Source organism: Aspergillus costaricaensis (assembly GCF_003184835.1).
Source record: "Aspergillus costaricaensis CBS 115574 unplaced genomic scaffold BO79scaffold_2, whole genome shotgun sequence".
Classification (NCBI taxonomy): domain Eukaryota; kingdom Fungi; phylum Ascomycota; class Eurotiomycetes; order Eurotiales; family Aspergillaceae; genus Aspergillus; species Aspergillus costaricensis.
Window position 1 is genome coordinate 1,248,432 of NW_020291802.1, and position 13,955 is coordinate 1,262,386.

General features: G+C 48.3%; 6 protein-coding genes across 6 annotated transcripts; 1 reads left to right on the forward strand and 5 right to left on the reverse strand.

Annotated features, from left to right (window-relative positions):
* Positions 1 to 257: 257 nt before the first annotated feature.
* Positions 258 to 1,038, reverse strand: BO79DRAFT_206630 (uncharacterized protein). The gene has a single exon (XM_025682014.1). The coding sequence runs from the start codon at positions 867 to 869 to the stop codon at positions 645 to 647; it is 225 nt and encodes a 74-aa protein (XP_025544574.1). The 5' UTR covers positions 870 to 1,038; the 3' UTR covers positions 258 to 644.
* Positions 1,039 to 2,081: 1,043 nt separating this feature from the next.
* On the reverse strand, positions 2,082 to 3,920 carry BO79DRAFT_242386 (DEAD/DEAH box helicase; the record flags this gene model as incomplete). Its single annotated transcript, XM_025685203.1, has 1 exon — positions 2,082 to 3,920. Exon 1 carries the CDS (start codon positions 3,723 to 3,725, stop codon positions 2,082 to 2,084), a length of 1,644 nt encoding a protein of 547 aa, XP_025544575.1. The 5' UTR covers positions 3,726 to 3,920.
* Positions 3,921 to 4,549: 629 nt separating this feature from the next.
* Positions 4,550 to 5,462, reverse strand: BO79DRAFT_26493 (glycoside hydrolase family 11 protein). The gene is made up of 2 exons (XM_025686847.1): positions 5,153 to 5,462; positions 4,550 to 5,085 (listed from the first exon to the last, which is right to left on the reverse strand). The coding sequence occupies exons 1-2, from the start codon at positions 5,428 to 5,430 to the stop codon at positions 4,686 to 4,688; spliced, it is 678 nt and encodes a 225-aa protein (XP_025544576.1). The 5' UTR covers positions 5,431 to 5,462; the 3' UTR covers positions 4,550 to 4,685.
* Positions 5,463 to 6,661: 1,199 nt separating this feature from the next.
* BO79DRAFT_135814 (uncharacterized protein) lies at positions 6,662 to 7,650 on the reverse strand (the record flags this gene model as incomplete). The annotated part of the gene is made up of 2 exons (XM_025678064.1): positions 6,662 to 6,744; positions 6,810 to 7,650. The coding sequence occupies 2 exons, from the start codon at positions 7,648 to 7,650 to the stop codon at positions 6,662 to 6,664; spliced, it is 924 nt and encodes a 307-aa protein (XP_025544577.1).
* A 1,204-nt stretch (positions 7,651 to 8,854) lies between these two features.
* On the reverse strand, positions 8,855 to 9,324 carry BO79DRAFT_136764 (uncharacterized protein; the record flags this gene model as incomplete). Its single annotated transcript, XM_025678093.1, has 2 exons — positions 8,855 to 8,894; positions 8,945 to 9,324. The coding sequence occupies 2 exons, from the start codon at positions 9,322 to 9,324 to the stop codon at positions 8,855 to 8,857; spliced, it is 420 nt and encodes a 139-aa protein (XP_025544578.1).
* Positions 9,325 to 10,834: 1,510 nt separating this feature from the next.
* Positions 10,835 to 12,595, forward strand: BO79DRAFT_268058 (sugar porter family MFS transporter; the record flags this gene model as incomplete). Its single annotated transcript, XM_025687087.1, has 4 exons — positions 10,835 to 10,911; positions 10,968 to 11,406; positions 11,458 to 12,105; positions 12,161 to 12,595. The coding sequence occupies 4 exons, from the start codon at positions 10,835 to 10,837 to the stop codon at positions 12,593 to 12,595; spliced, it is 1,599 nt and encodes a 532-aa protein (XP_025544579.1).
* Between the last annotated feature and the right edge of the window lie 1,360 nt (positions 12,596 to 13,955).

A 13,955-nucleotide genomic window follows, 5' to 3' on the forward strand; every position in this document is an offset into this window, starting at 1 on the left:
TGTAGTACGGAACTGACTAGTAGTATGTAAGTAAGTGAGCGATTTATTGCACAGCACTGTTTCATCCATCCCCTGAGGTACTTAGTAATACTGTCATGGTGACTGGATTGGACTGGTGGTTTCATGTTACACTAATGTCATGTCATGTCGTGTCATGTCTGCTTTCGGGTAGTTCACATTACTACTGGAGACTTCATTTCCATTCATAAATTCATTCATTCATCGTAACTGCTTGCTTCGCATCTATGTATACGGTCGGATGATGCCACCCCCTTCCTTATAGTATAGTCACAATGACATACTCAAAGTAAAGTTAAGTACCCATGAACCCATCCACAGGATTTACTTACTATATATAGCAAGGTAAGGCAAGGCAAGCAAGAACATCAAAGTCCATGATGCCACGACCTGTGGAGACTCCGATGGGACCCTCCTGAATATCACTGCAACCTACTTTTGTAAGGACAGACCCACGGATAAAAGGAGCGATCATACAGAAAGAAAGAAAAGACAGGGTGAGACTCTCGTATGTGGGTCCAGACCAAAAAGAAAAGCTCCCATCAACCCGACCGGATTCGGTCGGTCGGTCGGTCGGTCGGTAAAGTCTTGGCCATCCGGTATGACAGGATAGCAGCAGACAAGCTTTACCTGGAAGGAGAATCAGATGGTCCCTTACTGTCAGATCCTTTGTTACCTCCCTGACGTCTGTCTCGGGCGGATTGGCCCCAGGTACTCAGTTGGTTGATGTTCCTTGGGCTGGTGATGATGCTAGCCTTCGCTTCAGTGATCTGAGCTCCGCCGCTGGTACTACCTCCGGACTTGTTGTTATTGTTGGTGTTGGTGCTGGTGGAGCCGGTTCTGTCAGACATTTTGGATATATATATTATACCGGTAGCAGATTGCGGTGGGGTATAACTATATGTTAGTGGTATCTTGGGTTGGACGAATGGGATTCTCTCGAGATCAACTGTTTAGATACTGTCTGGAGGAGAGCTGGAGCTGGAGCTGGAGATGTCAGGGTGTGAAGACCGTTGTGAGCGATGATGATTTTCAGATTAGTGTGGTTGATTCATTGTTTATATAGATATTGTTCTCTTCAGTTTTGATCTTCGGGATTGATGATTGAAAGATTCTGAAGCTGCTTTTTCCGATGTCGTGAGAAATGCATCGCTGGATTTCATCTTGCAGTGTATATCGTAGAGGAGTATACCGTCAATCTGGAAAGTTACTATGAAAGATATAAATCAGTGAAATGTAATGTTTGAGAGTTTCCGAAACTGTTTAGAAAATCGTAGCAAGATAGAGAGTGGTTAATAAGATATGCTTAACAGGACGAGAGATGGAATCTGAAGTCAAGCTTATATGATTTGGAAACACTGCATTTCTGGTCATTGCCGCAATATAGATATATATTCTTCATATCGATACCGGCGAGAATCTATGAAGATGGCTGAGCGAAAGCTTAATATAGAAATAGAATATGCAATTAAGCATGTACGACCTGGAAGCACTGCTCTCTGGTTTGTACCGCAATATCAGGCATAATTAGCCTATTTACCACGAAGACATCCTTGAAACTCACTGAGCGAGATTTACGTCTGGTTCTCATATTGAGGCGCAACTTCTCATGGCCAACTGCCATGATTGTGGGAGCAAGCCGTACCATCCACGGCTTGCGAATAGCGAAAGAGAGTAATTGTGCGCTTTGCTGCAGAGAACAGAGTTTGCAGTGGCTTCTGGAATCAGAGGACAAAGAAAAGGAAGGGAATGACGTTTTGTTGATAGAGAGATGGGGGGAACAATGAGAAAAAGAGGAGAAAGAAGCGATGCGGATGAACGTGACGTGACAATGGGCTTGTGATGTGCCAAGGGAAAATTACGAATCGAGTTCTTTATGGGAGTTTGCATGGTGAAATGCACCTTATTCCAGGATTACTTGTAGCTTTAGGCATGTTCCCGACAGTCTGGATGATATCCTGCTTGTGAGATTGCTCAAAGTAAAGTCATAGTCATTTGTAAGGGCGATGGTATGTCTATTGTCTACTGTCTAGAATGCTAACACTGTAACCAGTGACTGTCAATCACACTGATCTCTGACCCCCTCCACGCCGTCCACGGCCCCTGCCGCGGGCACTCTTCTGCCTCTTCTCAAACCCACTGCCATCGCCTGGTCCGCCAATACTGGCATCGCGTTTGCCACCAGGACGACCACGCGGCGTAAAAGACGAGCCGCGAACCGAGTCACCTCCGTGTCCATAATTGAATCCGGGAATACCCTTCAAGCCCATCTTGCCAACGATCTTCTTGTCGATGACAGGGGGTTCAGGGCATGCCATGCCTTGGATAGCCATCTCGTTGGCCATCTGAACAAGACCCGGCTTGTCGAGACGAAGCTGCTTCAGGAGACCCGAACCAGCAAAGAAACCGATGAAAGATGAGTAGGCGCGTTGCTTCTTCTCTTCGTCAATCGTGTACATAGCTTCCGCGACGGTCTCTGCATACGAGGCAGCTCCCTCGATGATGGCGTCGGTCTGGGGATGGGGCTGGATGGGCAAGTGGCGATTGGTTCTCAGGAAGAAGGTCTCCGCTTCGGTGAGGAGGATGATGGCGCGGCCATCATTGCCAGCACGGGCTGTACGACCAACACGGTGAACGTATTGTTCGCCGTTGGTCGGCAAGCCAACCTGGATGACCAAGTCGACGTTGGGGAAATCCATGCCACGGCCAATGACGTCTGACGCGAAGAGGATTCCGGCAGCCGCTTCCTTGAATTGAGCGGTAGTCTTGGTGCGAGCGCTCTGACTGAGTCGGGAGTGAATCTCAAACACACTCAACTTCGTCAAGCCCCGAGAAAAGGCAGCTGCGAAGAGACTGACCATGTTTGCCGTGACGCCAAAAACGATGATTTTCGAACTGGTCTTCGTTTCCAACTGAAGAAGGGAGGCAAGAGTGGTAAAAGAATCTGCCACAGACGGCATCAGCACATGATACTGGGGGACTCTCTCATGCGTTGGGGTTTCGTTTTCATCAATAGTAGAAATGCTACTGTAGCCTGGCTTGAGCACCACACTGACCACGTCCCTGACTTTGGGAGGAAGAGTGGCAGAGAAGCACATTCCCTGCCATCCGGCGCTTTTTGGGGGAATGTGTCGGATAATGTGCTTCACATCAGCTAGGAAGCCACTCTCGAGCATCGTATCGGCCTCGTCCAGAATCAAGGTCCGGATGTTAGACAGCTTGATGGCCGCCTCGGGCTCGGACAGGTAATCTTTCAACCGTCCTGGAGTTGCTACAAGAACAGAGGGAGCCTCCTTCATGAAGCGCGAAAACGCAGAAGCCCGAGCGGTTCCACCAACAGCAATGTCGCATTTCAGAGGTACTGCCATTTGCGATGTCAGTTGGTCACATGACTTGGCAATCTGCTGAGCCAGTTCACGCGTAGGGGTAACGATCAAGGTGGCGACCTGCCCTCTAGGCGGTGCCATAGAGGGATCAAGAAGACAGTGCAATGTAGGTAGCAGGAAAGCCAGCGTCTTGCCGGTACCAGTCTTAGCCTGGACGAGGCAGTCACTGCGCCAATCTGGCAATTCAGTTAGCACCCGTTGCTGAACGGGCGTCATATGGGTGAATCCCAAGACCTTGAGAGCTTGGAGAAGCTTAGGGTTCAGCTTTCCAGCCATGGTCTCATATAGCACCGTGCCGACGGTGGTTCCAGGACTCTGCATGATGAATGGTTGAGTTTCTATTTTTATAGAAAAACCTGCAACTAATTGCTAGAAGAAAATTTCGACAGTGAGATTATAGTTTGACGATCCGGCAAATGGCCGTTTTTACCTGCAAATAGCAAGGTAGTAGAACAGTGAGTAAGTCTGCTCCCTTCTCATCTCCTTTTCACTTTATATATATGATATATGATGGAGATGGATCTGATGGAGGTGTGAAGCCAACTGCCTCGTGGGTCTCTTTGAATCTCGTCGAGATTTGCCTGCCAAGACAACCCCTTAGTAAGCTGTTGATGATTGGCTTCTTTGGACCCACCGCCCTGAAATGGAGAGCGGGCCGCCCATCTTTATCGGAAAGCGAATAGGAGCTTTCCTTTGCGAAGCTTGTCCATGGCGCTGACGGGCTTGTCGATTTTTACTTACATAGTAAAAAGTGGCTTTCATTGGTAGACGTGTTGAAGGATCATAAGAGATAAGTGGGACATCCCGAACGTGAAAAATTGCTGGTTGTCTGAAATTGAGACACCCCCTAACGTGTAAAAGAAGATGCCTACTGGAACCACTGAGGTCGGAACCGTCTGGACTCCTGCTGTTCAAATTATAGCTCATAGAGTTATGGCTCGATCAACCGGTGTCGTCTACTCCGAAATGACCGCTACAATATGACGGTAGCTTGCACGCATAATCCTTGACGTTAATGTCACAGACTGCTACAACTAGACCAAAAGAGGTATCCCTCGGATAGTGGTGCGCCTCGATCTGCAGACATACTTCGTAATGTACTATTCTCGGAGTACGAAGGATACTACGCTGGGGGGCTTGATTGACTCCAGATGACAAGTGCATTGATAGCGAACAAATAATTGTTTCACACATCATACGACTGCTCAGTATTTGCAAGGACCATCGCACTCATTTCCCACATCCACCCAATCCCTGCAAGCACAGTTGGACATCCACAGCTCACTGAACAGTGATGGAGGAAGATCCGCTGCTCTGGTAACCCTCGGTAGCCACGATCTGGTAGTTGTGAGTACCCAGGTTCATGCCCAGCTTAGCCCAAGCGTTGAAGTGGTTGGAAGTGGTAACAGTTCCTCCAACTCTCTTGTTCTGGCGAACGGACCAGTACTGGGTGAAGGTAGCGGTTCCTTGGATAGAAGCGGCGTTGGTGCGGGTAGCCGTGTAGATATCGTAGACGGATCCATCGGAGGTGACGGTGCCCTTGTACGTGCCTCCACTGCCGGGGTTGTAGTCGCCGTAGGACTCGACGATGTAGTACTCGATTAGGGGGTCAGTGGTCCAGCCATAGACGGAGAGGTAGCCGTTGCCGCTAGGGGTGAAGGTGCCGCTGTAGGTGATGTCCCTGGAGGTATGTGAGCATTTGTTTCACTGAATACCCTAGAGGAACAGCTTGAGAGAGGTTAACTTACTGCGCACTTCCAGGGTTCCAGCCCTTTCCACCAACAAAGTTGCCAACGTTGGACCACTCGACGGTGTACGAGCCAGCGTCACCGTTGGTGTAGGTCACATCACCACCGCCGTCGGTCCAGAAGGAGTAGTAGAAGCCGTTGTTCTCGCCGGTCGAGCTCGGGGTCGAACGCTCAGAGAGCTTGTGCAAGGCATCCGAACGCTCGACGACGGAGTCGTGGGGAACGGCCAGAACAGCCTTAGCTGCGGCGAAGCAGAGGAGAAGGTTCTTGGTAAGCATGTTGTAAGAGACTTGGCTTGGAGAGATGATTCAATGGGGCTGGGAGTAAGAAGAGAAGGTCTGCAGCGACGGAGGAGACGTTCCTGATATACCCATGATTCTGCAGAAGCTATTTAGCCTTTATTTATTAAGAAGATTACCTGCCGAGACCCTGCCGAGGCCCTAAATGTGAGACCCTGCCATACCTGAAACGTCCGCTGTGATGGGGTTTAGCCTAGTCGGTGGAGCATCCGTGGGCGATTTGGAAAGCCGAATTGATCTCCCGAAACAGCCTAAATCTCCTTCTAGGGTCCTGCAGACATCCTGAAATCATAATGCCTGTTCGAATAGGCAGTGGAGCTTCAAGGGTCTATATTTCTGGTTGTGAACATCGATATCCGCCTGTATAGGCTTACTCTATTGCTGTGTTAAATGCATCTTGGCTCGAAGGCTTCGTTGTTCATTACGTAAGACCCATGGTTTGGCTATCATCCAATCATTAATGACATGGAAAACCATTGACGACTCTGTATACTACTTATCATTAATTATAATCTTACTGGAATCTAGACGGAGACGTACTGCCTGTATCTAGTTAGGAAGGAAAATGCTAGCGTGTGCTAACTTAAGGGAGTGTCTCCTGCCGTTAGTGACTTAGCAGAGTGCCACCGCCGCGTTAAATCTGAGGATAATACTATCACTACTTATTAAGGAAGGTGCCAATTGAGATCCTTCGCATGAAACCTAATCGGAAAGTAAAACGCGAGGGAAAAGATTGTGCAGAACCGGCTTCCCGACGGTCAAATAAAAACAAGGCTAGACGCCACAAGATGTTTTGATATTAGCCTATGGCTCAAGAAGATCCGATTGCTCAGATAGCCGCCCGATACTTTGTAGAATAAGTCTCCACTGGGTGGGGCGCCAATAGTGCCATGACAGTGCTCTTTCCATTCTGAGAACTGGTGAGATGCTCTGCCGTGAAATTACCATACTCTTCCCTCCTGTGGCATTATCTGAGGGTCTACGCGTTTCAATATGATTTAGAATATCTGTCATTGAGCACTGCTAAGTCTGTAGGCAGCCGAGCAAAGCAACATGGAGTGTATCATTGTGATGCAGGAAAATAGTAGCAAGGGTCAAAACCAGCAAAACCTATCATAAGCAAAATGGCGAACAACTGGCTAATAAAACATCAACTTGAAAAAAGTAGTATAGCAATCAGTTTCACTCCTCCCGGAAAAAAGATCACCATTTAGCAATAGTCTTTGGTATCGTAATCCGGATAAATGTGATCCAGGCTGCAAACCGACTTGCCGCCCAGATAGAACGAGGTAACTATGATACAACCATCAGTATATGAGCACGACACAATGACAACATCAACATGTAAAAGAACTCACGATCAACAGGCAGAGTACTGCTTGGGTTCTTGACCACGACCTGGCTCTCTTCATCCGAAGTCAGACTATTTTCGCACTTCAGCTGCTCCGTGCCGTAGGTGGTTGAGTTTCCTCCCAACCACACGTCGACATGCCAAATATGGCTCTTCCAGTCTTTAGTGCACTGTTCGCAATAGTCTTCGTTGATCAGGTATTTCTGTAGGTACGGCGAGTAGACAATCTCGCATCTGTCGAATTCGCCAGGTGCCGTGGCGAAAGTCAGCGGATTCTCGTGGGTGCCGATGCCGCCAGCCGCCATGCCACGGCTACAGTCTTCCGAGATGTCTGAACCCGGAGGGTCGTTGTCGGGATATCCATAGAAGGTGTATGATACTTTGCTGACAACATGGCATTCTCCATCCTGGGACTGGCTTCCTCCCTGTACGGGCTGTGTGTCAGTTACATTGACAACTGCAGTTGGCCGCTGAAAGTCCTCCCCATCAGAAGTAGCACTTGGCTGGTGCGGAACATCACCGGTCAGAGTGGCACTCGTGGTATGAGTGCCAGTTCCATTGTGAGGGCCGCCTTCGTTGTAAGTGCCTCCATCGGGATCCATAGGAAGGGTGTCATTTCCCTGAGTAGTACTTACTCCGGTGTTATGGCTGCCTCCATCGTCGTTATTGTCGTGCTTAAACTTTTTAGGGAGAAAGACTGAGAGACAGACAACGACAACCACTATGGCGACGAGGAAAAAGGTTCCGAGAAGGATCCACAACAAGCGTTTGCGTTTGTATTTTGGGCCTTTGGTTGGCTGCACATTGTTTGGAGATGGGAGAGAGCTGGACTTTGGATCGGAAGACATGATTGTACGTAAAGACGAAAGGTGGAAGTTGTTTGTAGTAAATAAAGAGGGCGAGGGCTGATTGTAAGGTAGGCAGTCTGTGTTGTGGTGGCTTGGAAGAGAACAAAGAGAAAAGGGGCTCAAGAACTTAGAAGCGCCATGTTGTCGAAGACTCATCGCTACGTCTGCATGTTGAGTCACAGACCGGGGTCAGCCACGGTTCGGATCTCAACCATGAGCAAACATCGGGGTAACCAACCCATGATGAGCTACATAGACAGTAAGTATGAGCGGGGCTAGACAGCACAGCCTCCAATGACTGCGAAGCCGACAAGATGAAGTTGAGAGCGCATTATTGTATCGCCCTTCGAAGATGTCGACATGTTGTTAGCTAAATCTACTTCATGAGGGCCTGGCCCAGAAAAAGTCGGATACTGGCCGTTATCGACTGGTCAAATTAAGTCGACATAGATGACGCCAGCACGTAGCTTCAACAGTACGTCGCGGTGATGCAGGATATCGGCCAGGAGGAGCCTAGCACCCTTACACTGGACCAATCCCTTCTTGAGTACTTCGGTCCCGGATTTATAAACTGGCTGCACCTAGAATTCCTGAGCGACGCAGGCGTCAGTGCCACATGGGGTATGAATTGTCTCCGTATAATCAATTAACTGGGTGATATTGGCGGCGTAAGGCGCAGCGTCGGCGTGGTGAGCGACATACACCATTCGATCTAATGTCGCCGAGATAGCGTCTTAGATAACCTATATTCTCTCGCAATGCTATTACTGCGATTAATATTGCTGGTAAACATGCGTTTCATTGTAAGAAGGTCCACGATTATCTTCTGAGTCATGCTCAGCTCAAAGCCCGTTATTATCAGACTGAAGAATTATTTCGGACCCCGTTTGAGCAGCGTCATAGCGAGAAATTAAACCAAGTATCCTTGCCATTTTTATGTAGCTAAAAACAGCAGGAGACGACGAGAGTAACTTCTCTTAATAAATAATGAATAAATACTACTGCATGAGGACTTTGTTAGAGCGTTGAAGACAATGCGGACTAAGAGGAAGTGAGGTTCACTCACCTTGTTCGTCGAGATCATTCTTAGCCCATAACCCAGCATTATCAGGCTAACGTAATAACTAAGAGGCCCAGACCTATCCACGCGATCCAGTATCTACTAGAAAGGGATAAGGCTTAAGGCTGAGGACATCCAGATAAACTAAGTCCACTGGAACTCTGTGCTCATACTCGCGTCTTCGCTGTAAACAAAATCAGCCAAGGGTGAACTTTACTCAAGCGCTGTATAAACCTAATGTCCATGTAGTTGTTCTCGTTGAGCGAGAGATATATGATCGATTCGTTAAGCGGGAGACATATGGTCGACTGGCTGGGTCCCATTAACTCGGGTTGTCCAGCGGCGGCAATTTGATAGTTGACCAGATCGCCGCGTGCAATGGCCAGGATAGAAGTTGTATCATAATTCAGCGGGTGATAAACCGCAAGCAAAACACCACGCATAGTAGGAGGGATGGCGGGATTGTAGTTGTAGATCGCGTAGGTCAAGGTATCAATGTCATTAATAGCTCTCTGAAACTGGTCGGGTCTGTTCCAGTATTCTTCTGTACACGGAAGATATAGCCACGTTGTACTGAACTGCCACTGAGAGACATCAAAAAGATCATCGGCCATCTTTAGCTTCTGAAACACGATATTAAGCGGATAGTAAGAAGCGACACGCGTCTGAGCAAAAAAAGAAGCCAGAAGAAGCGGGGAGTTGGAAGAGGTAAGGTTAGAAGAGGATGCTGAATTCATACTTCCACCTCTGAACAGTCACTCCTTCCGGAATTCAAATTCAATATAGTAATTCCTCGGGCCGGTAACACGGCTTGCCGAGAATATGATAGCCATTCCCATAGTTGCAAGCTTATGAATGCAGATGTCTGCGTATCTTGAGATTCACAAAGAAAGGTTGCCTCGGTGAAGACCTGTGGCAGCTCTCATAGATCCGGGCTTAGGGCCCGTGTTGGTCAATAAGTGGTTGTTTAGGTTACGACACGGAAACGAGGGAAGAGTGACTGTGCAATACCTTGAGTCTGACTGTGCGATTGAAAGAGTGCAACGAGCGTCATGAAAAGTAAGCCACAGCAACTAGGGGTTTAGGCAACTTCAGGTCCAAAGCCATATACTATCTGTTAAAGCCCTAAGTGTAAGGAATCACAGTTCGGTTCAGATAAGGTGCACTAACGCTCGGAGATACTGGTCCTCCGAGGTAGGGCCCGAGGGGCATGTACGTGAAAGCACGCACTGACGAGGTGGCAGCGAGGTAGCAGCGAGGTAGCAGTGAGCTCAGGCGGCAAAAAGTAGTACCCTTATAATATAGATGATGGAAAATAGGTAAAATCCTCGTTTGAACTAGCCTGATTGTAATTCAGTGTAACCCCTACTTTAGTGGTCGCTGTCTGGGGTTAAGCTCAAGGATAGCTCATATTGAGGTTTCTTAGGAAGCCCCACTAACTCTAAATATTGCAAGCTGGATAAGCATTTAAGGTTCAAACTGCTATTATTGAGGTGGATATAATGGTCTATCTCATCTCCTTGATAAACTACTAAACTCTCTGCCTTATGACTCTTGTTTTAATCGGTGGGGTAATTGGACGCACCACACAACACTTGCAATGATTTCTTGTCGCGACGCGCGTCAACTTCATCGAATCAGACGGCTCAACGGGCAACAGATAGCCACTAGTACTCCATAGCCATCACCTCATCAATCAGCACGAAGGCGTCACCACTAAGCTTCAACAAAGTCCACTGAGCTGTGGTGATGTATCGCTAGAGCAATGTCCGTGCGTCGGCTCTCGCCTACGATAACAATTTGGGACCGTCGAACCAGCGAGCTTCTCCCTGTCTAGTTGGTTGTTGGCAATCATATGAATAGCATGGGCTGATATAAAAAATATTCCTGCCAGTATATATCCAGCGAAATTGCGCACTCACAGGGCACTCAGCACGCAATTGACGCTAATAGTATGTCACCACCAGCACATCCTGGCCGCTCAGCGAAGCGCCATGGGAGGTCATGGAGCCCCGATCGAAAAGATCATTTATATCTTGTGCTGAGCCTGTCTCTAGTCGCCCTCAGCTGTTCTGGAGTTTTACTTTTCCATCCATCCACAAATAAGCCAACAGCACCGTTGTCATGGCGCTTTTGGAATTTCCCAAGCTCAACTCCACACTAGGGACGCTGAGGGCCTATCACTTGGCCGCAATCATATTGTGAGAGATGCCAGTGTCCTTTCTCTATGTGATCGCTAACCTCGAACCCCTTTCAGCGTCTCCTCGTTCTTGGCAGGTTATGATTCCGGCATTGCGGGCGGAATTTTGAGCTACAAGACCTTCGAGGATGACTTTCGTTATACTAGCGGACAGGAGTCTAAGGTCTCCTCCTTAACGGTCGGTTTGGAGCAGCTCGGTTCCTTCGTCGCATCTCTCTTTGCCTATTATCTCACCGATAAGTTCGGGCGCAAATGGGTCATCATCGGCTCAACTGCCGTCTTCTGCATCGGGGTCATTATCCAGGTCATTAACACCCACTCGCTTGGCGCATGGTACGCAGCCCGCATCATCGCTGGTATTGGTATGGGAGGCCAGAGTGTTGTCGTCCCTATGTACTCCGCCGAGATGACGCCGAAAGAAATCAGAGGGCGATGTGGTTCCTTCTACCAATGGCTATACACATGGGGTATCCTAGCGGCTTACTGGATAGACTACGTACGTATACTAACAGACATTGTGCCTGGTCATTGGCTGACAAACGCATAGGGTGTCGCAGCGAGTGCAAGCATTTCGAAAACATCGCGCGAATGGCAAATCCCCGTGGGTCTTCAGCTGGTCTCGGGAGGAATCATGGTGATCGGAGCGTGTACACTGCCCGAGTCCGTACGTTGGCTGCTAAGCCAAAACAGAACCGACGAAGCTTGGAAATCCTTGACCTGGATTCGTGGCGACGAAGGAGAGAAGACCATCGAAGAATTCAAGGAAACACAACTGGGTTTGAAGGCAGAAAAAGCAGCAAAAGAGAACTTTTCTCTTCGTGAGCTGTGGGAACCGGCTAATCGCCTGCGTTTCTGCGTCGGGCCTATGCTTTTCGTGTTCCAAAATGCGACGGGAAGCAGTGCCCTCGCTGTCTTCGCGCCACAATACTTCAAGCTTCTTGTCGGAAGCGGAGGTAATCGCGATCTTCTGCTCACTGGTCTCTTCGGTGCCGTGAAATTCATCGCTTGCACGTTCTTCATCCTCTTCCTCGCAGAGCGATTCGGTCGTCGGATGTTGCTTACGGGCGGATCAGCCTTCATGGCAGTGTGTATGTTGATTACCGCTTTGATTGTCAAGTGTATCCCGACCGAGTCGAGTACGTCGGTCACCTCTGCCGGCCGAGCCACGGTGGCCATGCTCTACTTGGATATCATGGTAGGCAATCTTCTTACATTACATGGCTTAGTGCCTGACTAACGTTTCCTACTAGGTGTACAACTGTTCATGGGGTCCAGTCCCTTGGGCATATGTGCCGGAGATCTTCCCTACGCGCATTCGAGCCCTGGGACTAGCATGCAGTATGTTGGCTCACTGGGCAACATCATTCTGTTTCTCTTTTGCCAGTCCCTACATGATTGACAACATCGGTGCCAATACCTTCCTGTTGTTCATGGCTTTCGACATTACCGCTGCACTCTTCTGCTTCGTCTTTGTGCGAGAAACCCGGGGTCAGAACCTGGAGGTCGCCGCAGGAACAGAGTGGGACGTGGTCGAAAAGTCCGCCGATGGTCTGGAGGCAAGCGAGAAAGGTGAAATAGACCCTGATAGACCTTCACAGATTGCTGTGGCACCTGGGGCTGGCAAGCAACTAGAGGTCGTTGCTGTGCATGATACTTATGGCCTGAACTTTAAGCGGCGGTCGTAAAATAATAACATATAATTATCGGACTATAGCGTATAATGGTTGGTGGAAAATCTGTCAGAAGCAGTGATGGAACGTGTTACAGGCATATAGTCTATTGACAGTAGGGACATACAGGACGTTGTTAGTGTTATACATCTCGAATCACTTTCATAATTGCTAGGATATAATGGGTCTTATCATTTGTTACATTTTCTCAAGATACTACAAACCATGGAGTTATTACACAAGGTGGAGAGACCTTCAATCATACCTAGGAGAGTCAAGAACCGTCCAGAACCACTCCATACTTACTTCACGTACTGTAGCCATTGAACCGTCCCAAAATAAAACAAAAGTAGAGACAGGATGCTCAGTGTGATTCTCACGTGGTCGATTCCACCTCTCTACCGACTGACTGTCCAACTCAGTCTTTGCCGTCCACTTCCCCTCCTACTCCGGCACAATATTGTCTTACTCTCATCTAAGATCATCTCATAAGACTGTCAATCTCGGTCAAAATCAAGTTTTGCTCCATGCCGTCGGCGCAAACGTGAATGGACAATGGGGACGTTCTGATTTCTCTTAGCACTTGTTGGAGATGTAGGTTCAAGTCCGTCTGTCTCCAAGTCTCTTTATGATACAACAGCTGGTTTTAATAACTTCCTACCATCTATAGAATCACTATTGAGCTAGAGTTTCTGACAATCGTGTCTCAGTAGGCCATCCAGGACACTCGAAAGATACAGCAGCGTCGAGAATTTGTTTGACAAGCATTGAGAGTTATCAGTTTCGATCGGACTGAGTTCATGCTAGAACGATATACACTCTATACGAGCTAACCTCAAATCATCAAGAGCTGGAAGGGTAGCCCGATAGCGCATGTCAAAAGACCTGCGCAAGCGAGATGATCCATGATCTGACAAGACGCCACGCATTTATTGCAGCCCCACGGGTTGCTACAAACGAAGGGTTAAGGTTCGATATTTTCTAGACTGATCGGAAGATCATTCACCTCGTGGATGCAAATCGATTTTGTCGATGACGGTTCGTCAAGATGCAGGAGAAGCCGTGGCACAAAAACCATTGGAGGTCGCAGCAGAGGGGATTCTACTTGGCAGCTGACGATCGGAAGGCTATACCATTCCCTAAGGATAAGTGTACCGATTTACGGCTAAGTCCTTTCCCTGTAAGCAACACTTTGAGTATTGTTTACGTTCCATTTTTATCTTAACTTTTCATCAGCAGACTCATATTTTTTTCCACTTTGCCATCTTGAAAGGCTTTTGATCACCTCATCTTACGATCATGTGCCTGCAGTGGCGTCTGGGGGGCCTAATCGGCGTCAAACCAGGACATTACCCCGGTCAAGGGTCATTTGCAC